The sequence below is a fragment of the Thunnus thynnus genome, chromosome 12, assembly GCF_963924715.1.
Source record: "Thunnus thynnus chromosome 12, fThuThy2.1, whole genome shotgun sequence".
Taxonomy (NCBI): domain Eukaryota; kingdom Metazoa; phylum Chordata; class Actinopteri; order Scombriformes; family Scombridae; genus Thunnus; species Thunnus thynnus.
In genome coordinates, this window is record NC_089528.1 from 33,587,288 (window position 1) to 33,614,856 (window position 27,569).

Here is a 27,569-nt window from a genome sequence, read left to right on the forward strand (position 1 = left end):
CAGGGCTGAAATATTTTCAGCTGCTAATAATGAGATTTGATTGATTGATTGATTGATCGATTCAGTGTTCAGATATTTAACAGGTTTACTCAGATTTGGGTTATTTGGTTTTCTGTCTTTTTAAGGGGTAAAAACTTGAAAATGTACAAATTATCATTACAGGTACCTCATTTCTTAAACCTTAATTTTTAATGAAAGTCAGTGGTTCACCTTAAATGTGTTGTTAATTAATTATATTTATATTTTAAGTGTTTTTAATGGATTATCTGTATGGTTTCAAATACCTGGAAAACTTTTATTATATCATTATTTAGGTAGTTTAAACGTTTTTCATTTATCCCTTAAAAAGTCCTTAAACTATATAATTGATTAAAAAACTACATTTTTTATGAAGGTAAAAATATTCTGATTGCTGTTTGGTGTTTGGCTATTTTAAGAAATTTTTACTCCTTAAACTTATTTCACTTACAAACATCCAATCACATTAATCAATTAATCAACCCCTCAATTTGTACCTAATTGAAAATTTTGTGTATTTTTAAGCTACAAATGAAGGGTAACCAGTAATGTTATTTTGTATTTTAAGGGGTTTTACCTATTAAAAAGCTCTTAATATATTCCAGTCCTTTCATTTGTAAATGGTAAATGGACTGTACTTGTTTAGCGCCTTTCTAGTCTTCCAACCACTCAACGCACTTTTTACACTACAAATCACATTCACCCGTTCACACACATTCATACGCTGAATGGTACAGATGCTACCATGCAAGGTCCCAACCTGCCCATCAGTGGAAATCTAATCATTCACACACTGATGGTTCAGCCATCAGGAGCAATTCGGGGTTCAGTGTCTTGCCCAAGGACACATCGACATGTGGACTGGACGAGCCGGGAATCGAACCGCCGATCTTCCGATTAGTGGACGACCTGCTCTACCTAAATATCTGAATACTGAATAGAAATCCCTTCAAATCTCATTGATTAGCAGCTGAAAATATGTCAGAGCTGTAACATATGATGCAATAATTAACTCATTAACACATCAATAGACTGGAATATATTAAGGGCTTTTTATTGTGTAAAAACACTTAAAAAATAACATTACAGGTTACCCTTAACTTGTAGCTTGAACTACATACATTTAAATCAATTAAAGTGCAAATTCAGGGGTTGATTAATGGATAAATGCGATTGGATGTTTGTTAGTGAAATGTATTTAAGGAGTAAACATTTCTTAAAATAGTAAAACACCAAATAGCAATCAGGAAAAAGTGATTTAATAGATTATCTGCATGGTTTAAGGGCTTTTTAAGGGGTTATAGAAAAACCTTAAAACTACCTAAATAACATTAAAGCTTTCCAGGCATTTCTTTCATTTGAAAGAAAAAAGAATTTTGAATCCTTTAAAACTTCCAAAACCACACAGATAATCCATAAAGTTAAAAAAAAGAAAGAAATATTATGATAATTAATAAAGAAAAAACAATTTAATTAAAGATTCTCTGGTTGTTTTCTGTTTAAATTGTTGTAAATAAAACTGAAATGTGTGTGTGTCCTCAGCCTCATGGTCTCTCAGTCGTCCAACTTTACCAGAGCGTCACCTGGACGCTGCAAAGATTGTGTGTGTGTGTGTGTGCATGCATGTGTGTGTGTGTGTGTGTGTGTGTGTGTGTGTGCATGCATGTGTGTGTGTGTGCGCTTCATTCATTAGTGTGTCATGTCACCTTTAATCTGTTTTAAATAGCTGCTGTTCAGCTCACAGAGGTCAGAGGTCACACTGACGTAACACTGATTACTGCACACACTCACACACACACTCACACACACACACAATGAATAAACTAAATTAAAGGTTCAGTCTGTATTTCCGTTATTAGTTACATCATCGTTCCTTTCAGCTGTTCTGTTATTGGACTCATGGATGTATTTAGGAGACTAGATACATATCATGCTTCCTGATTTTTGGGCCCATTGAGCATGCTCAGTAGAGACTTCTACTGACTTCCTGTTGGCTCTCCACTCATTTAAATGGGGATAAAATAATGTAATCAAGTGTCTCTTTTAGACTTTCCAAATGTTATCGTTTCACTCGTTTATTCCTCGTTTTACAGCTGCTCATTTTGCAATGATAATGTGTATAAAACAAGCAGGAAGTTCTGGGTCTGAAAAGTGAAGCCAAGGCGGAAGTGCCTTAAACTTGCATTCTCTCTAACGGCCAGCAGGGGGCGACTCCACTGGCTGCAAAAAGAAGTCTGATTGTATTGAAGTCTATGAGAAAATTACCCTACTGCTCACTTGATTTATTACCTCAGTAAACACTTTTCTAACGAGTTTATGGTCTCAATCGTTTGTTTCAAGTTTTCTCCAATATATCATGATGACCATTTTGTAAATTATAGTCCCATTTAGAGTAAAATAGACGATAGAGCAGGGTATGCTTTAGGGCTTGGCTACATTGTGACTGGTAAGTGTCTACCACTACAACGTCAACTACATAACATAACCACTGTGTAACCAGATTCACAGAGTATAGGCGTAGTTGCTGCTATTTCAGTGTGTTTTCAGTTCATGGAATTTAATTGTAACATTTTGTTCAGCTAAAAAAGTCTCGTTTAGTGTTTGGTTGTGATAAAAGATCCTCTAAGGAGTTGGCTGTTCAGTTTTTCCAATGAGAAAATTTTGTTTTAATGGTTTTAGGTCTGTTTTTCACTAGTGGAAATTAGCATTAGCATTAGCATTATCACTGTTAACCACAGATTATAACTGCACTGTGCTAACCAAGCTAGCAGCTAGCGCTATGGTCAGCTCCACCCTCTCATCAAAATATGGTGACTTCTGGCTCCAAAAATCAAACATGGCGATGGTCACATCACTAAACTCAAAACTGCAGTCCACCAATGGGTGACATCACAGTGACTACGTCCATATTTTTTACAGTCTATGGTATAAAATGCTTTTTGGGTGGTTGTAATTACACAGTGTGACCACCATGTCAGACGGTACTGTTCTTGGGGGTTGATTGGACAAGGGTTATTTTCTTTACAGTCCCCAGAAGGTGCGTCACTTTCTTTAAGGTGCGTCACTTTCTTTAAGGTGCGTCACTCTCTTTAAGGTGCGTCACTTTCTTTAAGGTGCGTCACTTTCTTTAAGGTGCATCACTTTCTGTAGAGTCCCCACAAGGTGCATCACTTTCTTTAGAGTCTCTACAAGGTGCGTCACTTTCTTTAAGGTGCATCACTTTCTGTAGAGTCCCCACAGGGCGCGTTACTTTCTTTAGAGTCCCCACAAGGTGTGTCACTTTCTTTAAAGTGTGTCACTTTCTGTAGAGTCCCCACAAGGTGCACCACTTTCTTTAGAGTCCCCGCAAGGCGTGTCACTTTCTTTAGAGTCCCCACAAGGTGTGTCACTTTCTTTAATGTATGTCGCTTTCTTTAGAGTCCCCACAAGGTGCGTCATTTTCTTTAAGGTATGTCACGCTCTTTAGAGTCCCCACAAGGTGCGTCACTTTCTTTAAGGTGCGTCACTTTCTTTAAGGTATGGCGCTTTCTTTAGAGTCCCTGCAAGGCACATTACTTTCTTTAGAGTCCCCACAAGGCGGATCACTTTCTTTAGAGTCCCCGTAAGGCACGTTACTTTCATTAAAGTCTCCACAAGGTGCGTCACTTTCTTTAAGGTGCGTCACTTTCTTTAGAGTCCCCACAAGGTGTGTCGCTTACTTTAGAGTCCCCGCAAGGTGTGTCACTTTCTTTAAGGTGTGTCACTTCCTTTAGAGTCCCCACAAGGCGCGTTACTTTCTATAGAGTCCCAGCAAGGTGCGTCACTTTCTATAGAGTCCCCACAAGGTGTGTCACTTTCTTAACAGTCTCCACAAGGTGCGTCACTTTCTTTAAGGTGTGTCACCTTCTTTAGAGTCCCTGCAAGGCACATTACTTTCTTTAGAGTCCTCACAGGGTTAGTTACTTTCTTTAGATTCTCCACAAGATGCGTCACTTTCTTTAAGGTGCGTCACTTTCTTTAGAATCCCCACAGGGCGCGTTACTTTCTTTAGAGTCTCTACAAGGTGCGTCACTTTCTTTAAGGTGCGTCACTTTCTTTAGAGTCCCCACAGGGCGCGTTACTTTCTTCAGAGTCTCTACAAGGTGCGTCACCTTCTTTAAGGTGTGTCACTTTCTTTAGAGTCTCTACAAGGTGCGTCACTTTCTTTAAGGTATGTCACACTCTTTAGAGTCCCCACAAGGTGCGTCACTTTCTTTAAGGTATGTCGCTTTCTTTAGAGTCTCTACAAGGTGCGTCATTTTCTTTAAGGTATGTCGCTTTCTTTAGAGTCCCTGCAAGGCACATTACTTTCTTTAGAGTCCCCACAAGGCGGATCACTTTCTTTAGAGTCCCCACAAGGCGGATCACTTTCTTTAGAGTCCCCGTAAGGCACGTTACTTTCATTAGAGTCTCCACAAGGTGCGTCACTTTCTTTAAGGTGCGTCACTTTCTTTAGAGTCCCCACAAGGTGTGTCGCTTACTTTAGAGTCCCCGCAAGGTGTGTCACTTTCTTTAAGGTGTGTCACTTCCTTTAGAGTCCCCACAAGGCGCGTTACTTTCTATAGAGTCCCCACAAGGTGTGTCACTTTCTTAACAGTCTCCACAAGGTGCGTCACTTTCTTTAAGGTGTGTCACCTTCTTTAGAGTCCCTGCAAGGCACATTACTTTCTTTAGAGTCCTCACAGGGCGCGTTACTTTCTTTAGAGTCTCTACAAGGTGCGTCACCTTCTTTAAGGTGTGTCACTTTCTTTAGAGTCTCTACAAGGTGCGTCACCTTCTTTAAGGTGTGTCACTTTCTTTAGAGTCTCTACAAGGTGCGTCACCTTCTTTAAGGTGTGTCACTTTCTCCAGAGTCCCCACAAGGTGTGTCACTTTCTTTAAGGTGCTTCACTTTCTTTAGAGTCCCCACAGGGCACGTCATTTTCTTTAGAGTCTCCACAAGGTGCGTCACTTTCTTTAGAGTCCCCTCAAGGCGCGTTACTTTCTTTAGAGTCTCCACAAGGTGCGTCACTTTCTTTAAGGTGTGTCATTTTTATTCAGAGTCCCGGAAAGATGCGTCACTTTCTTTATAGTCTCCACAAGATGCGTCACTTTCTTTAAGGTGCATCACTTTCTTTAGAGTCTAGTTCTTTAGAGTTTAGTTTAGTGTTTTGTATGTAATTTTGGTAAATGGCTCTAAATACTACCATTCCCATGAGCCTCAGCTGCTGTTGCCATGGAGAAGAAGCCAGTCAGAGAGGCAAATCAGAGCAGCAGAAAATTTAAATGGCTTCTTTTCCACTGTTAATTCAACATTTCCTTCTTCACTTTTTAAGATGAAGAAATTTGTGATGAAGTGATTGTAAAGGATTTTTACCCCCTAAAAATATATCTCCGTTCATTAATGTTTCCCTTCATTTATCCCAAAAGATAGTTAAACCTGTTAACTATCTGAATGATGATATGTACTGTGCTATTCTAAAGCATTTTAAACCCTGAAAAAACCTTAATTTTGTAGATTTAATGGGGTTTTGCACATCAGGGTTTTCAGATCCATGTGGATGAAAAATTTGAAGTTTCAGATTCTCACTTTACCTTTTCTGCCTCCGCATGTCGCGTCCTCGTCCTCGACCTGCACACTGAAGTAACAACAGAAACACAGTCTGAACATCGACACAGGAGGGTTGACGGTTCAGAGGAGCTGAAACCACTGATCTGATCATCAATATTTAGATAGATTATAGATTGCAGATACATCCTGTGTGTGTGTGTGTGTGTGTGTGTGTTGACCCACCTTGCGGGGAGAGGACGGTGGTATAAACCTCAAAATGTTCATCGCTCTGTCTGTAGATCTGCTGCATGCTGCTCTGTAACACACACACACACTCTGCTCTTAAATACCTGCTGTCACTAATCCTGACCAGCAGGTGTGTCTCTGTAACACACACACACACACACACACACACATTGAGGACATCAGGTGTTTCTGAGCAGGAGGATATAATAATATGTCTGCAGCTCTTATATGCTCAGACACCTCACTTCAGTTAAAAACAATCATAAACTAAAATAAAGAAAACAAAACTGAAAATACAAGTTATTGCAGGACATTAATGACTCATTAAAAGCACTACTGAAGGTGATTTTGACAGGTTGCTGTAGCCATCACATCACTCCGTATTGTGGCAATGCAATGTGATACGAAACAATATGATATGATACAATATGAAACAATAAAATGCAACATAGGGATGGGAAGATTCACCGGTTCTCATTAGTGCACCAGAGTAAATATTCACAAGGCGATTGCCCTGAATAAAAAAGTGCACAGGATATTTTTAACATCAAACATCTTTGCATCAGTAAAATCTGGTTTATTTATATATAATTAATAGTAGAGGCCTTATGTCTGTATTATTTAGAAATGTGACCAATAATTTGATATTTAGATTGATTCTTCCTCTCTAAACTGTTTCTGAAGCGTGCTAGCATGCTACAGCTAAGTGGTGCACTGCCAAAACATTCTGGGTGGAACTTGTGTTTTAGCATTATTATTCTGCGTGTTGGTGGATTATTAAACTATTCTGACAGTAAATGTTTGGGTCACGGAGCATATGCATGTAAACTGGAGACAGAGAACATTACACCATAAGGGACATGTGAAAAGGCTGTTTGTGAAAGGTCCAAGTGCTTTTTAGAGATAAAAAAGAAGCAGAAATGAGATGCTGACTGCAGTACTAGAGAAACTGGTATGTAAAGTAATTTTTTAATTTATGATTTTATGAAAATTTATGAATTTTAGTAATTTATGATTTGCTGTATGCTTAAGAAATAAAATCAAACTCTCTTTAATTGCATATAGCATCACTCTTTTGCACCGTGTCAAATCGTGTCGTATCACGTTGAATCAAACTGTCAAATCACACTGCATTGCAATAGCGATGAATCGTATCGCATTCATAGTTGTTCCATATGTATTTTTAATGTATTGGATCATTGGCAATGCATCAAGATGTGTATTGCATCAGCCTCAGTGATGGAGATGCACGATACGTTACGATACGATATGATACGATACGATACAATACGATACGATACAATATGATACGATACGATACGATACGATACGTTACAATACGATACAATATGATACGATACGTTACAATACGATACGATACATTACGATACAATACGATACAATATGATACGATACGTTACAATACGATACGATACATTACGATACAATACGATACGATATGATACGATACGATATGATACGATACGTTACGATACGATACGATATGATACGATACGATATGATACGATACAATATGATAAGTTGCGATGCGATGTGATATGATGCAATGCGACATGATACGATACGTTACAATACGATAAGTTGCGATGCGATGTGATATGATGCAATGCGACATGATACGATACGTTACAATACGATACGTTACGATATGATACATTACGTTACGTTACAACATGATACGATATGTTACGAAACGTTACGATATGATACGATACGACACGATACGACACATTGCAATGCGATGCGATACGTTACGTTGCGATGCGCTGCATTGCGATGCGATGCAATGCGATGCAATATGATACGATACGATACGTTGCGACGCGATACGTTACGTTACGTTACGTTATGATATGATATGTTACGATGCGATGTGATGCGATACGGTACGTTAAGTTATGTTACGTTACGTTACGTTACGTTATTATGCGATATGATTCGGTACGGTACGATATGATATGATACATTACGTTATGATACGATGCAATACGATGCAATACGATATGTTACGTTACGATGCGATGCGATGTGATGCGATACGGTACTGTACGATACGATATGAAGAGATGCGATGCAACTTTGTTGTCCGCTTACACTGAAATTCATTTTGACTCAGTGGGCGGTTCAGTTTAAGAGATGAAACAGTCAAACTAACATAAGAATCACGCACATCATTTCCTCTGGATTCAGATCTCAGTGAGCAGCAGGACAAACTGATGTATAAAAAAGTCTTCAGCTTGTTGCGTTTAAACTGAGAGACTCTACATCAGAAGTTTCTATTCTCCATTTAAAACATGCGAGGAATCAGAAGACTTTTGAGCTCAAACATATTGAACTGAAACAGTTCATGTTAAAAACAGACTTAAACCACAAATCCTCAACATACTTAATGTCAAACTTAAGTGACATATAACATCATAACAGATGAGTTATCTACAGTTTATACTGAATAAGTGTTTAAAACAACAAGGTGACTGTTTGTTTTCACATCTTTTGGGTTTTTTTTTCCTCATTGACAAAAAGACAATAAACTAAATCAGTGAACTTGAGTTCAGGTGTCACAGTTTAATCAACTTAATGACTGAAAAGACTCAAAAAATAAATTTAACACAAATGTTCAGTTTTTAATGTGTCTCTATTCAGTTTGTTTGTGACATATTGAACTCGTGTATGGAGCAGGTGAACAGGTGAGCTCAGGTGTGTGGCTCTGTGAGCTGCGGTGCGTTCAGGGTCCTTCTGTGTTTAGCTCGTTTGCTGCTCTCTGGGTTAAACCAGTTAAACACGGTCAGATCAGGTTTATATAACAGCTGTTTCTGGATCAGATTAAACCGGATTAAAACAACGAGAAGCACTTCTCAGAAACACACACGCACACACACACGCACACACACACACACGCACACGTCCTGGGAGGCTTCTGATTGGATAGATGCTCTCGCACTGCGGAAATCTTTTATAACGCCTTTTTTGTTTTGAAACTGAGTCCTTAAAGCTTATAAAACAAGTTTTCTGAAATCCAGTTCTCTCTTGTTTCACTTGAATAATGAATTAATAAAAAAAAACATCAATTAATATTAATGAGACAAATATGCTTCTATTAGAATATTTGGTACTTGTAATAAACAGGAACATTAAATCACCTACTAGCGGTGTGCCCGGATACAAATATGTTATTCAGCAAAGCACAAATAGTGTTTTCACAAATATTTGTTTCATACAAATATTTTAAAAATTATTTGTTTTTGGGAAGAAAAAATAAACATGTCAAACAGCAGCGTGCAGGTCGGTTACATCGCTACCTCAGCGTCTCTCCTCTGCTCCGCTGTAGCGCTCAATTAGCAGAAAACACAAAGTCTGCGTCAGTAAACAGGACAAAAACAAAACAAACAAAAACAGACCCAACACAGCACACATACACAACACAGAAACAGTACACCAGAGGTTACAGACAATAAGTAAAGGAAATATAATAAACTTGTTTAACAATCCTTCTTAAACAGGACTACTCATTCTACCTACAAGGATCAGGTTTCTATTTAATTGTGCTGGCTTTATTCTTAACAGTCAAAAACACTTAAAATAGAAGTCTCTTAGTTATATAGTCTTTTAGTCTTTTATAAGTGTCCATCAGTGAACTGAAACAGCTACCTGTGAAAGTCTTTACGTTTGTTTGTTGACAGAAATGACTCGTTTGTTTTACTTCACTGCATCAGTGACGTGAATCTGGACTTTATTTATTTTAAAATAATTTAAAATATAAGTTTTCTCAAAACATTTGTTGCTACTGAGATTGAGTTAAGAAACAGACGTGATGTTTTCTTATTTAAACGTGTTTTTATAATAAAATCATTAACAGCTGACTGAAACGAGGAGAATCACATTTATTTTGATCATGTAGATTGTTTCCTCTGATCTTTGCTGTTCTTCCTTGTGAATTATAATTTATTATCGTCACTTTTCAGGTGTTGGAGAGTTATATAGATATAAAACAGGAAAAGATGATGAGTCACTGAAACGAGTCAAGAGGAAGAAGTTTGTTTCTGTCTCTTCTGTTTTTACAGCTTTACTGCAGCAGAATCTGATTTGTACATTCAATCAGTCACAAATAAATAGTCATCCAGGTGTCTTGTAATGCTTAAAGGACGAGTTCACTGTTCTTCTAATGTGTCTTAAACCAACAGTCAGTCTTCAGATGAACATTAAAGCTGTGTTTCTTGCTGTAATCATTCCTCCTGTTCATACTGACCATTAGAAGATCCTTCATAATGACCTTACAATGGAAGTGATGGAGGACAAATTCCACAGTCTGAAGCTAATATGAAGCTTCAGCGTCCAAATGAGTCAAATCAAGTAGATATCTTTCAACGTTACAGTCTTTTTAGTGCCAAAGTTCCTCTTTTTGTTACTATACTTCCACCTGCAGCTCAACAGGGAAACACTGTCCGAGGAAACACAAAGAGGGAATTTGATGCTAAAAAGACTGTAAATGTGTCAGATATCCACTTGATATGACTAACTCAGACTGCTGAAGCTGAATAGAAGCTTCACACAGACTTTTAAATGACTGTGTGGACACACTGTGGATTTTATCCTCCATCACTAACATTGAAAGCACATTTGAAGGATCTTTAATATCCAGTATGAACAGGAGGAATGATTACAGACACCTGACTGCTGGTTTAATCTCATTATAATTGTACGTTGGTCTCCTGACATGTTCTCATCTGTTCCAAAATCTGTTGGACGTCTTTAAGGACGTCTGTCTTCTGCTCAGAGACGCAACAAGTTCAAGTTTTCATTCATAATGTTTATTCTGTTCGAGACAGCATCTCATAACAATATGGGAAATTTCTTCTGTGTGAAAAACGTGAGAATCAACACTTTTAACAAACATCTTTATTTATCTGAACTGTGAGAAAGTTAACAGGAACTGTAACATCTTCAGCTGCCTCGTTGTGTTTATGTTGTGTTTATTTTTCATGTGTTTGTGGGACAATAAAGATCTGAACTATAAAGAACCTTCACAAGAAGTTTAACAGAGCTGAGACTCAATAAACAGCAGACGACACCATCATGTAAACACGATTTTTATTTCATGTTTGTATGAAAATATAAAAATCACAAAGTGAGGATGTGATCAATGAGGTGAGGAGTCAGGAAGAGAAGCAGCACCATCTAGTGGCTGTTAGAGGAACTGCAGCTCAACACAGGACGGACCTGAGATCAGTTCAGCTGCATTAAAAACATTCAAGTGTTTAGTTTCATATTAAATCCTGATGATCAGAGTGTTTAGTTTCACATTAAATCCTGATGATCAGAGTGTTTTAGTTTCATATTAAATCCTGATGATCAGAGTGTTTTAGTTTCATATTAAATCCTGATGATCAGAGTGTTTAGTTTCACATTAAATCCTGATGATCAGAGTGTTTTAGTTTCTTCAGTAGAGCTTCATGGAGGCTTCGAACAGCTGGGCCAGGTCTTCCTCGCTGTGTTCTCTAGGAGACAGTTTGGTCACTCGCTCCTGAAAATAAAACACAAGTTCAAACAAGAATCTCTTCAAATCCACTTAATTTACCCCAAAAAACACAACAAACACCTTCATCTGAACCAGAGAGCCTTTCAACTGTCTTTCAACTGGAAACTCTAAACTCTTAAAAACACATTATTGTGACTTTGAGATAACAGACGAAGTAGATCTGAAGGGTTTCATGATAAATCCATTAATGATGAGTCTCAGGTGTTATTAAGCTTAACGGGTTTTGGTTTATATTAAGACTGAAATATTCTCACCTGCTAATTAAAGAGATTTATATTCAGATATTTTACAGGTTTACAGATTTTGGACAAATTAATGGAAACGTTCATGGACGAATATATTGAGAGATTTTTATTGGTTTTATGATTGTAAACAAGAAACAGCTTTCATATTAATCTTAATATTAAGGTTCACTGAAGGTATAAATTAAGTGATTCATGTTATTTAGGTTTTCCATCTTCAACAGTGATGCATTGATAGATCATCAGACACATCATTTATCCGTTAATTAAGCTGTGAATCTGCACCCTAATCAAAAAAAGGATCTTTTCAGTAACACATTAAGGGTTAAACTGTAATGTTATTCTGAGCATTTTACCGCCCTGAACTCTGTGAATGTTCACATTAATGATCCTTGAGAATCCCGTTAAAATGCCTTCGTTACATCATCATTAACGGGAAAATTAACGTGTAAATTAACGTGTAAGTAACGTGTAAGTAACGTGTAAGTAACGTGTAAGTAACGTGTAAATTAACATGTAAATTAACGTGTAAATTAACGTGTAAATTAACGTGTAAATTAACGTGTAAATTAACGTGTAAGTAACGTGTAAATTAACGTGTAAATTAACGTGTAAATTAACGTGTAAATTAACGTGTAAGTAACGTGTAAATTAACGTGTAAGTAACGTGTAAATTAACGTGTAAGTAACATGTAAATTAACATGTAAATTAACGTGTAAATTAACGTGTAAGTAACGTGTAAATTAACGTGTAAGTAACGTGTAAATTAACGTGTAAATTAACGTGTAAGTAACGTGTAAATTAACAGTATTTTAAGGAATAAAATGAAAGGAGCTGACAGACCTGAGGAATGGTTCCTTTGACCAGTGCTGGTATGTCGTCTTTGCTGTAACCCACAGCTCCCAGTCCATCCTCCACCTGCAGGTCAAACAGGAAATGACGCAGCGTGTCGGCCAGGACGGCGCCGGCGTCCTCCCTCTTCACTCCCCGGATGTCTGCACCTGAACGCAACACAGAGTCCGTTATCGTCTCCACGTAGAATCAAATTCAAACTTTATTATTCAAAAAAGGAAATTAATTTGGTTTGATGACATAAACAAACATAAAATAAAACAACAAACAATAATTATTTTGTTTTGTGTGAACAAGTACCGAGGATCTCTGCAGCGTCCAGGTGACGCTCCGGACACATCGGAGCCGTGAAGTTAAAGACGGCCGGCGAGGTGAGAACGACGGAGAGGCCATGAGGCTGAGGACACGCACACGCACACACACACACACACGCGCACACACACACGCACACACACACACACACACGTACACACGCACACACACACGCACACACACACACACACGCACACACACACGCACACGCACACACACACACACGTACACACACACACACACACACATACACACGCACACACACACGCACACACACACACACACGCACACACACACGCACACACACACACACGTACACACACACACACACACACATACACACGCACACACACACGCACACACACACACACACACATACACATACACACACACACACACACGCACACACAGAGTTGTGTTTTATTATGTTTGAAATAAACAATAATAAATAACTGTGTTGTTCCTGTTGTGTTTTTATTCTCTCCCTCCAGGATCTCAGTGCTGCCAGTGAAGATCACAGAAACAACTATAGTTCAGCTGAACATGAGAACCATGAGGACTCAACGTTCTATAAACAGAAAATACTGTACTTGAGTTCCATTTATAACCTTTATTAAATAAACTTTCAGCTCAACATCAGCAGCAAATAAAATCATCAATAATGTTATTAAAATAAATCTAGTTTGGTGTTTATGTTTGAGGCAGATTATGTCTGCAGTTCATTCACTCACCACCAGAGGGTGCTCCACGCTGTAACCCTTCGCTGTGTGAGTCTTCACGTTACCGGCGATCGGGTAAGACATCCCATGACTGACAGACGAAGAAACGAGATAAAAACACATTACATGAATTTATCTCATAATAATGTTCATCACTAGCAGATTAGGCCCATGTTTGTTTTTAACCCCTTAAAAACCTTAAATACATTAATTAACAACAATTAGAGGTGAAGCCCTGAATTTACACCTTAACAGGAAAAATGAAGGTTCATTTAAGGTACAAATGACCTGTACTGTTTGTGTTGGTTTAAAACATTTAATCATGTAAGGTGATTTCTATTTTAAGGAGTTTGTACTATTAATCAATGCAGAAAATACTTTAAAAGACTTTAATATATTCAAATCCATTAATTTGTCCCAATTTAATGTTTAATATCTGAATACTGGAGTTAAATCCCATCAAATATTATTAACTAGTGATATAAACCTAAAACTCATCATTCATGGATTTGTCAAATATTAAGTTAATGTGATAATTAAAATCGACTTCATTAGTGAATGAAGGTGTTTTAACAGCAGCCACACAGCTGGATTTCAATGTTTTATTTCAGGATGTTTTAAAGGTTGTTTCAGTATAAAGGTGACGTCTGAGTGCTGCTTCACTTCAATGATTTGACCAAATTTAAAAAATATATTATAATTGTAATAACTGAGTAGTTTTAATGAATTATGAAATCAAAATACAGAACTGTGATGTGCATGTTTCTCTGTTATGGTTTTATACTAAATATGAAATAAATTCATCAATAAAATACTGGAGAACTTATCGTTTCTCACCAGAGATGAACGCCGGCGTTTCCGAAGCCGATGCCGGCGAACACGCTGGCCAGGTGCATGCTGGACCGAGCCTCCAGATCCTCAGGGTCCCGCACCGCTCTGTAAACATACAAACAAACAAACAAACAACTCATCAACAACAAAACAAAACCAAAGTTTCATAACTTTTTTAAAGTAGTTCAGACTACTGAGACGTTTCTTTAAAGAGTTTTTTTGTATTTGAGAGTTTCTGTCTGAACTTCACCGACTTCCAACAAACAAGAAGAAAAAAGTCTGAAGAGGTCAAAACTCCAGAAACACGAGTACTGCTGTGTGTGTGTGTGTATGTGTGTGTGTGTGTGTGTGTGTGTGTGTGTGTGAGTGTGTGTGTGTGTGTGTGTGTGTGTGTGTTTATGACTGTTTTTGTACTTCTGCTCTTTAACCTCGTGTTTTTCTCCATCTGGGATCATTAAGTTTACGTTGACCTCAGGAGGAGATAAAGTTGAAGTTGTTCTTAAATATCTGCCATTTATGTGGTTTTGAAGTGGTTTTTATGACGCCCCCCCCCCCCCCCCCGCCTCTCTGCCAGTCAACGATTGGCCTGACGCCACATCACCACATACCCGACCCATCTTTGTAGGTTCCTCATTGGCTGATGTGTGTCTGGATGTACATGATTGTTGTTCTATATACAAACAGAGTTTCAGCCTCGGTGTAAACAGACAGAAACATAATAACTAATAGACGACATTTTTAATCTTATTCATTTTTATAATTTATTTATTTTAGGTCACTGTTTTTTATTATTTAGTAAATTATAGGATTATTCTATATTTTTTAAAATTTTATTTCACTTTCTTTGCTTTACATGCAACAACATTTTGAAATGTTCTTTACAAGATATCAAAAGTGTGCAGGGTTTTATTTTGAAAATAATTTTTAAGAGCACTACTAATGATAATATTATCTGTGTTTCTGCTGCAGTTCAACAACAAACATCAGGAATCAACTCAGCAGCTCTGCTTCTGCTGAGATCTCTGGCGGAGTTCCTCAGGGAACCCGTTCGGGTCCTCTGTGGTTCTCCAGGGAAACTTGTTTTACCGTTTCATGTACTTGGCGACCACGTTGAGGGCGTGGCGGGACCAGACGTCACTGATGGGGTTGCTGCCCTGGTAGGCGGGGCGGTTGATGGGGTTGGGGGGGCAGGGACTGCGCTGGTGGTAGGGCAGAGCGGTGTACGACTCCAGAGCGTGGCTGCAAAAAAGACACACGGCAGACAGAAAATATGACTTTCTACCTGCAGGCTGTGTCAGATAATACCTGTGTTTCCATGGTAACCACCATAAGTACTACAACTAATTTGATTTATTTAGGACACGCTCAACATTTATTCACTAAGAAAACATCTTGAGATGCTGCGACCAGGGACGCCGTTAAACTCCACGTTATAAACTCAAATAAACGTCATAATAATAATAATAATAATAATAATAATAACAATAATAATAACAATAATAATAATAATAATAATAATAATAATAACAATAATAATAACAATAATAATAATAATAATAATAATAAACGTAATAATAATAATAATAATAATAATAATAATAATAATAAATGTAATAATAATAATAATAATAATAATAATAATAAACGTAATAATAATAATAATAATAACAATAATAATAATAACAATAATAATAACAATAATAATAATAATAATAATAATAAACGTAATAATAATAATAATAATAATAATAATAATAATAATAATAAACGTAATAATAATAATAATAATAATAATAATAATAATAATAAACGTAATAATAATAATAATAATAATAATAATAATAATAATAAATGTAATAATAATAATAATAATAATAATAATAATAATAATAATAATAAACGTCATAATAATAATAACAATAACAACAATAATAATAATAATAATAATAATAATAATAATAAACGTAATAATAATATTAATAATAAACGTAATAATAATAATAATAATAATAATAGTAAACGTAATAATAATAATAATAATAATAATAATAATAAACGTAATAATAATAATAATAAATGTAATAATAATATTAATAATAAACGTAATAATAATAATAATAATGATAATAATAATAATAAACGTAATAATAATAATAATAATAATAATAATAATAATAACAACAACAGGCCTAAAAACAAGAATGTAAAGAGCAAACGTCCCTGAACACCTGCTGGACTCTGACTGTTGTCCTTCTCTTTGTCTCACACAAACATTAACTAACCTGAAGATGTTTTTTTAACTCAGTGTGTTAAAGTTCAGCAGAGAAACCACCTGCAGGGTCAGAGGTCAGAGGTCAGAGGTCAGTCAGGCTCTCTCTGTGTGTTTCCTGCAGCAGGAACAGTCAGCTGCTGTCTGGTTATATTATATATATATTATATATTTCTATTTTATGTTAATGTTGATTTTTATTTTACTGTGTTTGAGGAAAATGAATAAAGTTTCAGACTGTGATGTTTGTACCGTCAGAGGAGTTGACGACTGTTTCACATATTTCCATCTCCAGAAATCATTTCTGTTGAAATCTTTATTAAAGCTTGAAGCTTTTATTCTGAGTCTGATGATACATCTCATCATCTAGAAGACACAAATCTTTTTAGGTTCACATATATAAAAATCTTCAGGAGGAAAAAAATTCTATTTTTATTGTACAAATTCTAAATTTTTAAAAGAGTTAATTGTCTATAAAATATTATTGAGTGTCTGGTTTGGACAGTTAAGGTCTGAAGATTTGTTTTCTAGTTTTACACTCGTCTTGTTTCAAACTCAGTGCAAAAAAACTCTGCTGGTAGAAAAACTGAAACTCAAACACGTTTCTAAAAACAGCCGACGATTTAAAAACTGTAACGAAACTCAGCTGAAAATCACGTTTACAGACGGCAGCTGATTCTTTATGGACAGACAGATGTTGACAGACAGACAGATGTTGACAGACTGACAGATGTTGACAGACAGACAGACAGATGTTGACAGACAGACAGACAGATGTTGACAGACAGACAGATGTTGGCAGACAGACAGATGTTGACAGACTGACAGATGTTGACAGACAGACAGACAGATGTTGACAGACAGACAGACAGATGTTGACAGACAGACAGATGTTGGCAGACAGACAGATGTTGACAGACAGACAGATGTTGACAGACAGACAGATGTTGGCAGACAGACAGACAGATGTTGACAGACAGACAGACAGATGTTGACAGACAGACAGATGTTGGCAGACAGACAGATGTTGACAGACAGACAGATGTTGGCAGACAGACAGATGTTGACAGACAGACAGATGTTGACAGACAGACAGACAGATGTGGACAGACAGACAGACAGATGTTGACAGACAGACAGATGTTGACAGACAGACAGATGTTGACAGACTGACAGACAGATGTTGACAGACAGACAGACAGATGTTGACAGACAGACAGATGTTGACAGACAGACAGACAGATGTTGACAGACAGACAGACAGATGTTGACAGACAGACAGATGTTGACAGACAGACAGACAGACAGATGTTGACAGACTGACAGACAGACAGATGTTGACAGACAGACAGACAGACAGATGTTGACAGACTGACAGACAGACAGATGTTGACAGACAGACAGACAGATGTTGACAGACAGACAGACAGACAGATGTTGACAGACAGACAGATGTGGACAGACAGACAGATGTTGACAGACAGACAGACAGATGTTGACAGACAGACAGATGTTGACAGACAGACAGATGTTGACAGACAGACAGACAGACAGATGTGGACAGACAGACAGATGTTGACAGACAGACAGACAGATGTTGACAGACAGACAGACAGATGTTGACAGACAGACAGACAGACAGATGTTGACAGACAGACAGATGTGGACAGACAGACAGATGTTGACAGAAAGATAGATGTTGACAGACAGACAGACAGATGTTGACAGACAGACTGACCACAGCACGTCGAAGCCGCTGTTGGCGGCGACTCTGGCGGGCATGCTCATTGTGTGCACAGGATCCACGATGCCCAGCGTCGGTCTGATGGCTCTGCTGGCGATGCCTGAACACAGAGAACCAATCACAGCTCAGCATAACAGACTTTAGCTCCGTCTTCTTTATTAAATAAATCACTGAAGGATAATACAATCAGATAATATATATAATCAGATAATACCTGCGTTTCCATGGTAACCACTATAAATACTACAACTCATTTGATTTATTTAGGATGTTTCCTTCAATAACACGCTAAGAAAACACCTCGACATGCTGCGACCCCCACATTATAAACTCACATAAACATAAACATAATAATAATAATAATATTTATAATAATAATAGACTTAAATAATAATGGAAATGTTAAATGTGTTACAAGTTTTCTTAAATTATCATTGAAATTATTATTAAATTATCATAAATTTGGTTAAAGTTTGACGTCTGAAATGTAAAAACACAGATTAGAGCATCTGGAAACATCTGGAAACATCTGCACCTGTTTTGGCCTTCAGAGGTTCGTAGTCAAAGATGGCGACTCCGGTGGTCTCGCTGCCGGTTCCTGCAGTCGTAGGAACTGAAGCGTAAAGTACAAAGTTCACGTTTGTTACTGTTGAAGCTTCGACACGTTTTACAGATAAGAAAAGATTAAAAACAAGAAAAACAAGTCAACAGGTGTAAAACCAGCAGGTCACATGACCACACGGACACCTGCAGCTGAAGGAAAAGTTCCCACTTTAAAATAAAAAGTGCAGAAAATTTTAATTCATTTTCAATCTCATATATCTCTTATTCTTCAGTTTTATGAATATTATTTTATTTATTTATTAGTTTATGTTGAAGACATTATGAATTTTATTAAGCAGAAATTCAATTTAATTAATTAGATCAAGTTTAAATTAAGACAATTAAAATAACATTTAAAGAAGTATATACATATAAATACATATATAATTATATTAAAAAGCTTGGCAAGAATAATATAATAATAAATAATAGAAATAATAATAATTAATTGAATGTGATTAATTCAATTTAACAAAGTTAATTAAAATGTAATTCATAACATTTGTATTGTGTGATGTAATGATTACTGATAATGATCTGTGATCAGAAGTGATGGTGACTCGTTACCTGCAATGAGCGGCTTCAGAGCGCCGGTGATCGGCTTTCCTTTGCCGATCGGAGCGTTGACGAAGTCCAGGAAGTCTGCGTCGGGGTGACACGCGTACAGATTGGCTGCCTTACAGGTGTCAATCACAGAGCCCCCGCCCACCGCCACGAACACGTCGAACAACTCGTTCTTAGCGAAGGCGATGGCTTCTTTAAAACTAAAACAACACAAACATCGATATGAGAAACACTGCTGCTCCAAACAAAAGGTTGAAATATCTGACTGGTAAATATATATAATAAAAAGCATTTCTAGTTGTTCCAAAATAAAGTTTAATATGTAAAAACAGCGTTAACTATACTGAAGAACTTTCAGACTTTTGAAAACATGTTTTCCATCAGAACTTCACGCCTGCAACTGATCTTAAAGTCTAAACCAGCAGTCAGGAGTCCACAGTGTGTCCACACAGTCATTTAAAGTCTGTGTGAAGCTTCTATTCAGCTTCAGCAGTCTGAGTTAGTCATATCAAGTGGATATCTGACACATTTACAGTCTTTTTAGCATCAAATTCCCTCTTTGTGTTTCCTCGGACAGTGTTTCCCTGTTGAGCTGCAGGTGGAAGTATAGTAACAAAAAGAGGAACTTTGGCACTAAAAAGACTGTAACGTTGAAAGATATCTACTTGATTTGACTCGTTTGGACGCTGAAGCTTCATATTAGCTTCAGACTGTGGATTTTGTCCTCCATCACTTCCATTGTAAGGTCATTATGAAGGGATCTTCTAATGGGCAGTATGAACAGGAGGAATGATTACAGCAAGAAACACAGCTTTAGTGTTCATTTGAAGACTGACTGTTGGTTTAAGACACATTTAAGAAATTGTCAACTTGTCCTTTAAGAGAAGAGCAGTGACATATAGAATAGTATCATCTGCATAAAAATGTACATTACAATTTGGGGTGACAGAGATGATCTTATTTATGCATATGGTGAATAAAAGAGAACCAAGTATAGACCCTTGTGGGACACTAAGAGCACTTGACTGTGGAAACTACTGCCTCACTTCCACCTGAGAGTCATGAAACCATTTAATGGAAGCTTCATATTAGTTTCAGATGAACTTTAAATACATTTTTGCACAGAAGGAGGACTGTGGATTTTGTCCCCCATCACTTCCATTGTAAGGTCATTATGAAGGGATCTTCTAATGGTCAGTATGAACAGGAGGAATGATTACAGCAAGAAACACAGCTTTAATGTTCATTTGATGACTGACTGCTGGTTTAAGACACCTGAAAAACTGTGAACTCGTCCTTTAACCTAAAAACTAAGTCTAACCCCTAAAATCAGTGTGGAGACAGATGTGTGTCAACATGACCCATCAGCCAGGTGCAAACATATTAAATCACTCCCTACAGGACATTTTGTGACTTTGTGACTTTAATGAATAACGCAAATTCAAGAAATCAGCAATATTTCCAAGAGCTGCAATTTTGCCAAACCAGCAGCTGCTTGTGGTTTGGACCAATCGTGGTGTTTGGTGTGGCGGCAACTGATGTCATTCAGGTGGAAGATGAACAAATCTCACCTGCCAACAAACATGATGTCATAGACGAGCAAAACTATTCCCAAATGTTCCCAAATGAGCTTTGATTCAGTGAGTCAGAGGAATACAAGCTGATGTATTTTACACGTTGCAGATTGTGTCGCAATTTTTGAGAAAAGCAGCAAAATCATTTTTAGCTGCAATAATCACAAAAAAACCTCAGCGACATCCTGGAGGGAGTGTAAAATGTGCTTTGATATAAGAAATAAATGGGACACCTGACAGCCAATCAGAGAGCAGGATTTTCGCTGTGACTCACCTGCTGTCGGTCGGCTCCACTCGCACGTTGTCGTAAACTTTGTACTTGACTCCGTTCTTGGCCAGAGACTCCAGGACGGCCTTCACCGGCGGGAGGCGGGACAGGTTCTTGTCCGTCATCAGACAGACGTTTCGAGCTCCGAGGTTCTGCAGGTCCTGCAGGAGAACCGGAGAACAACAACAAACTGCTGGTTTGGACGTTTCATGTGGAAAAGTTGCAGCTCTCGCAAATAACACAGAGATTCTTCAATATGAAACATAACAATTTCCCAGAGAAAGTGACTATAAGTCAGAATCAGTTCAGCTTTTAATCGTTATCTGAATTAAACACGTTTGATAAAAGCTCAAACGTCTTCAGGCTGTAATTATGACGTCTGACAGATGAGATGGTTTATTGTTATAAATGCTGATGATGCAAGAACAGAATATTAGTTTAGCTTTAACTTTGTTTTAGTTCTATATTTTATTTTAGTTCATTTCTGTATCGTATTAAAACTCTTTAACTTCTTTATAATTAAAGTCAAACACGTGTAAACACGGTCAAACGTTTATTAAATCAATCACTACGTGAATTTTAAGAACAAATGTGGTTCGATATGTGATGATGATGATGATGATGATGATGATGATGTTTGGTTACCATGCCGATCTCTCTGCTGACTCCTTCTCCATATCTGATGTTGGAACTCGCCATCTGTCAGAAACAAACAACAAACAACAAATTACAGTCTGACTGCAAACTGATCCGAGTACGGAGGCTCGACTCTGCCAGAAAAATAAATAAATACATGAATATAAAACAAACTCTTATGTTTATGTCCTCATGTTTTGATTTTATAAATTTATAATCTGAATATATAATAAGAACTGAACGGTTTCCTGATTCGAGTTAGAAAAATAAAAATTAATATTGAAAAATGTTTTTACATTTTTGTCTTTTAATGAAAACGTTTAAATAAACACGTCTATGAGCCGATGTCTAAATGTCAAAATGTTTTTTCTTTTTTTTTTGCAGTGTGGACTTACAATCCCATGAAACTGGACGTATCTGAGATCAAATGAAAAGCAGCTCTGATTATGTAAAGACACTAAATAATGTCAACTGTGCAAAATATTGTGAGATTTTTTCTGAGAATTTTGACTTGAATCTTTCTGAGTTTTTCAGAGTTAACGATGATCCACATGAGCTGCTGTTACCTCGAAGGCGTAGTCGGTTTTTCGGACGGTGCAGGCTGCAGCTCCAGCACCTTCAGGAAAAACACAGACAACATGTGTGTGTGGATAATCAATCGATCATATTGATCTGGAATATTCAGTTTTAATTTCTGATGAGAGACCCCCCCCCCATAATGGCCTGACTGGAAGCTATCAGCCAATAAATCACCAATACTGATTGACAAGCAGAAGTTGAATATTGGCCGAACCATAAAACGCTGCGTCACGTGTTTGTTGGTGTAAATGCAGCTTTATGAAGGAGACTGACCTTGGTGGAAGGTGTTGGAGTGAGCAGGACATCTGCATCTGTTCACAAACATTCACGTCACAAACAAACTCAATATAAAACATTATAAACTACAACTTGTGCTTTTGTTCTTTTTAAGACGGGACCCTGAGTTACTGCTGATCACCACTTGGAGCCTAAAGTCTGTAAAAACATTGTTTTAAAAGGAAGATTTGACACAAAAGGCTTCTGATTCACCAACAGAGAGAAGTTCAGAGAAACTAGACAGATATTTGCAGATGGTTCAACCAATCACCTGCCAGGTGTTTTTTTGCACGTGCTGCTTCTCACACGATTGTGCAACAAATCAGTTCAGGTTTCATGAACTACACAGAGAAAAACTGTGTAATTAGTAACTGTGTAGTTACTAATTCTGTGTTCAGATTTTCACCAATCTATAAACAGAGTTAAAGATAACTTGTAGGCTTTATATTAGATATATAGAGTCCATATCTGCTCATCTTTACTGGTTTATTTCTGCAGAATTCTCTCATGTAAATCTGCAGACTGACAGCAGATCTGAGAGAAAACAATTATTAAATAAAACATAAACGCGTCCTGGTGTCTAATAGTGAGCCGATAGTTTAAAGACACTCTGTTGGTCCTGAAGCTGTTTTCTATCTGAGCTGTGCGGCGGCAGCAGCTGCGTTTCTGCCGTAAAGATGTTCAAACTGTCGGTTTGTGGACGGACTTCTGGTCGCTGCGTCTCCGCCTGAAGGACAAAAACAACCGACGGAGCTGAAACGTCACCGCGGTTTGTTTACTCAACTCTAACTTTTTCCTGTTTAAATCACATTTTTGATGCACGTGAGTCAAACTTACGCCGCGCGCTCGAGCTGCCTGAGCAGGTGAACCACTCGGTCCCGTCCGGCCATCCTGTCGCTGTGATGAAGATGAAGAGGATCCTCGCCGAGAGAAGAAGATCAGACTTTAAAGTCAGCAACAAGGCTTCCGGCTGTCCGTTTCAAAGTAAAGCTCAAACTCACCCCTGAACGCTTTACTTTGAAATCCCGATAATTTACTGAAGATCATTCATTTGCAGCTTTGATAAAAGTTTACAGACGTTATCTGACGGCTAGATCAGACCAGACTTTTATTTTCTTTATCAATTTTTATTCAACTGAATTATTTATTTCTTTTATTTTTCTCTTTCTCTTTTTAATTTGTCTCTTTTTGGAACTGTTCTCTAAATACAATCCAACATATTTAATATCATCTGTTTCATATCTGTGAAAATAGATAACTGTAATTTCATAACAACAGATTTCTGTCTGTAGAAGCTTATTTGTTTTAATAAAAATGATTTTGGAATAAAAATGTTGATAAAAAAATTTAAAAATGTAATATTCTTTGAAGGTAAAACCTTTTTACCCTTTGATCTTCTAAACCAGGCAGATCATCGATTCATATCTTACAATATGTTACCATCAATTATTAATTATAAATACCAGAAAAATATTGGAAGGTTCACGTTTCCGACCATTTTAAAGCAGAGATGAACTGAACATTATGAGTTTGGTTGGTTGGCTTTTTCTCTCAGGTGATCAACACCTGAACGCAGCCATCTTTGGTGACGTTGTGACGTGGTTGTCGATGACAAAAGGCCAAAAGCAACTAAAGTAAAGCAGAAACCTTGATGATCTGTGATAACAGGCATCACTGTCTGGAGGTAATTCAGCGGGAAACTCAGTGATACATTTTAATATATTAGCAACAAACATTCATAACTCGTCTAATAAGACTTAAAACATCCATTCAGTCATTACAGTCAGTTCAGTCTGCTAGAAATAGCTTCACTTCGACTTTTACAACCAGTTAATCAGTGTTTTTACTGCATTCATCCACCAAAACACAGCGCAGAGCAAAGCGGCTCTTAAACTACACTGTAAAAAAACATCGTAAAAAAAGGTAAAAAGTCTGGCAGCAAAAGTTGCCAAACACTTCTGTCAAATAAGAGATTTATTTTAAAAATATGGATATTTACTTTGGACATTGTCTGCATTTTTACAGTCCAACCATTATAAAATAAAAAGAAAATATCATTATAAAACATCACTAGAATGTTAAACAAATGTATAAATCTGCACAAAAATTAAAATGATTGCAGAACTACCTTCAAATTACCTAATTTAAATGAAGACTGTTGTTTTCATACAGTAATCTTTGTTAAATTCATAGGATTATTCAATCCATCCATAAGAACTCCCCATCAAAGTACAGATTTCTGGATGTAAAACACAGAAAAATTATGTAAAATTACATTTAAATTACCCTCCTATAACACCCATTAATGGTATCTTGAGAGCTTTAAGCTTTTATGTTATGTGATTATCCAGTTTATTTACAGTAGATCCCTGGTAAATGTTGGTTTTATACTGTACAAAAATAAGATCATGTTATAATAGTTAATAAAAACATCATTTTAATAATCATTACTTTATATAAACATTATTTAACAGTAATTACAAGCAACTCCCCGATATATCTACAGACATTTCACATTAATATATGGAGTTCTGAATGTACAAAAACCAGAAGGTCTATGTAAAAGTACCTTTATATCAACTCTGACACTGAATAAATAAATACATTTTTCTATTGACATTTTACAATGTTGTGCAATCCGTTCAATACAGATCCCCATTTGAGATGTATGAGATTTCAAGATGTTTAATAACCAGAATATATCATAAAATTACCTTTTACTGCTTGTTTTACAAAGTAATTCTGTAGACACTGTCAGAGCCTGGTATACAGGTACATTTTATGTTTCAGATATGAAAGTTTACTATAGAATTAGTTTCACATTTATTGTATATGAAGCAGCTCCAGACTTTATTCTAGATGGCATCAAATATTTGAGTCTTACGTCTCTGGTTTGTGTCTTTGGGAGAAAGTAGTTCATGTTCACAAATATCAGAAGTGGGAGTAAGTTACACATGTGCAAGTCACAAACAAGTCTCAAGTCTGAACCTTAAAGGCCCCAACAAGTCTTAAATCACTGTGACTTCGACTCAAGTAAGCCGAGTCAAGTCAATGCTAAACGTCAAGCAAGAAAAGTCAATTAAGTCACAAGTCAGTCACCATGAAAGAAGCACTTAAAACACGAGAGAAAAGGTTACAATGGCGAGCCATGTCATGCATGTTAGTTAGTCTCTACAACTAGGGATGACTATGGTTAGGATTCATGAATACAACTATTTATGGTTCAGTTCATACCTTGTTTGTTGTTGTTGTTGGGGGTTTTTTTTGGATGGGGGGGGGGGGTTAAATCAACTACAATTTTGAATGTCAACATAAAACTAAAGAACATCATGCAGGTTGATTAACTTTATAAATTAACTTCACATTAATTAACTATTTGAACAAAAATAAATAATCTGATCCAACATGTTTTCCAGGATCTAGGGTTCATAATGTTGTATTTTATGCAGTATTAATGTGTGTGGATGTGTTGTATGACTTCTGCTGTTCTGCCACCAGGTTGTGCCTTGAGTAAGGTGAGAGTTTTGAAGCAGAAGTAGTAGAAGAAGAGGAACTTCCTCCAGTTGCAGTAGTTAGCACAAAGCTAGTGGGTTTTAACAGCAGCAAAAATATGCTGATGGACTGTAAGCTACACAGTCTGCTTTGTAGTGGTTGTAAAGTGTGCAGATAAAAGAAACTGCTAGTTATACTACAGCCTGAGTCTCTGTCTGCAACACATGACTACTTTGGTATATTTACTCGCCAAATGGAAAATCTACCTGCATTTGGCGCTTGCACAACGAAACATAGTATTCTATCTGATGTTTACTGTTTTCTGCTGTGGATTGTGTAGACTAATACATCCATTAATTTAGAACACTGAAATCATTCAAACATCATCAAGGGAAAATACCATCTTGTTTGCCTGATCTTGAAGGATTGCATTTGTCACACAGTTGATTAAATAGAAAGAGATCATTCTGCTGTGGTTGAGTTACATTGACTTTGAACTAGTGAGGGACTGCGAACAGAACAGTGAAGCTCTGTCATGAAAAGCTGTCAATTCATAAACTGTCTGGTCTGAATCAGAAACGGTCTGATAATATTAAGCTTGAGAGAAAATCAGTGCTGGTATGAGAAAATGCTTTCAACAAGCTCAATCCTGTCTTGCATTGTTTTCTAGGTCTTGCTTGTCTTCTAAGCCTGAGTTGTACACACTTCACTAGAAGACATCCTTTCATGTCTCAAAACGTTAACTGTTCATGCTCAATATCTATAATAATGCAAACAGGTGATTCAGCTAAATAAGAACTGTTAAGTCTTTTCGAGTCATCTGCCTCAAGTCAAAGTCAAGTCCAGTCTTATAAGTGTTAGTCAACCAAGTCACGAGTCCTCAAATCTGTTTACATTTATATGTTTTTTCAACTATTTTAAGGTCTTACATCCCTTCACCCATATTATCAAAGCTCAAGCTTCGCTTGAACTGTTGAGTCCTAACATCAAATCCCAGTCTTTCACACATCTCTCACCTATTACTAAAGCCATTGTAAAGCTTTACTCATACTGAGGTCCCTCTTTACTCACCTTATATTATCTCTGCTTTTTGCTCTTTGTTCCCTTTGACCTGTAGAAATGTCTGAGTGACCTAATGATTAGAGGGAGCAGTAGGACTGACTGTGACTCACTTTGGGTCTTAATGTTTAGAGAAGAAAAACTAGATCTACAAATGACACCTTTACAAGGAAAAACAC

At 36.9% G+C, this 27,569-nt stretch overlaps 2 protein-coding genes across 2 annotated transcripts in view; both read right to left on the reverse strand.

Annotated features, from left to right (window-relative positions):
* The window catches only part of si:dkey-97a13.12 (myosin IC heavy chain), a 13,729-nt gene extending 7,385 nt beyond the window's left edge, over window positions 1-6,344 (reverse strand). The window contains exons 1-2 of the mRNA XM_067606980.1: window positions 5,810-6,344; window positions 5,611-5,654 (exon numbers count right to left, since the gene is read on the reverse strand). Of these exons, the coding sequence (XP_067463081.1) occupies window positions 5,611-5,654; window positions 5,810-5,876 (111 nt within the window). The 5' untranslated portion in view covers window positions 5,877-6,344. The remainder of the gene's footprint in view (window positions 1-5,610; window positions 5,655-5,809) is intronic.
* Window positions 6,345-10,904: 4,560 nt separating this feature from the next.
* On the reverse strand, window positions 10,905-23,823 carry adhfe1 (alcohol dehydrogenase iron containing 1). Its single transcript, XM_067606981.1, has 14 exons — window positions 23,677-23,823; window positions 22,837-22,874; window positions 22,551-22,600; window positions 21,994-22,047; window positions 21,355-21,509; window positions 19,510-19,706; window positions 18,875-18,952; window positions 18,334-18,439; window positions 15,413-15,565; window positions 14,333-14,431; window positions 13,508-13,586; window positions 12,765-12,861; window positions 12,456-12,613; window positions 10,905-11,354 (listed from the first exon to the last, which is right to left on the reverse strand). Exons 1-14 carry the CDS (start codon window positions 23,727-23,729, stop codon window positions 11,271-11,273), a joined length of 1,401 nt encoding a protein of 466 aa, XP_067463082.1. The 5' UTR covers window positions 23,730-23,823; the 3' UTR covers window positions 10,905-11,270.
* Between the last annotated feature and the right edge of the window lie 3,746 nt (window positions 23,824-27,569).

What these genes read in the sequence shown, in the direction of transcription:
- adhfe1 (XM_067606981.1), bottom strand. Translation starts at nt 23,729, where the DNA reads ATGGCCGGACGGGACCGAGTGGTTCACCTGCTCAGGCAGCTCGAGCGC. An exon ending in TCAGCAGAGAGATCGGCATG is followed by an intron (nt 21,510 to 21,993) that starts GTAACCAAACAT and finishes GTTCTCCTGCAG; the next exon opens with GACCTGCAGAACCTCGGAGC. An exon ending in GTCGCCAAGTACATGAAACG is followed by an intron (nt 14,432 to 15,412) that starts GTAAAACAAGTT and finishes GTATGTTTACAG; the next exon opens with AGCGGTGCGGGACCCTGAGG.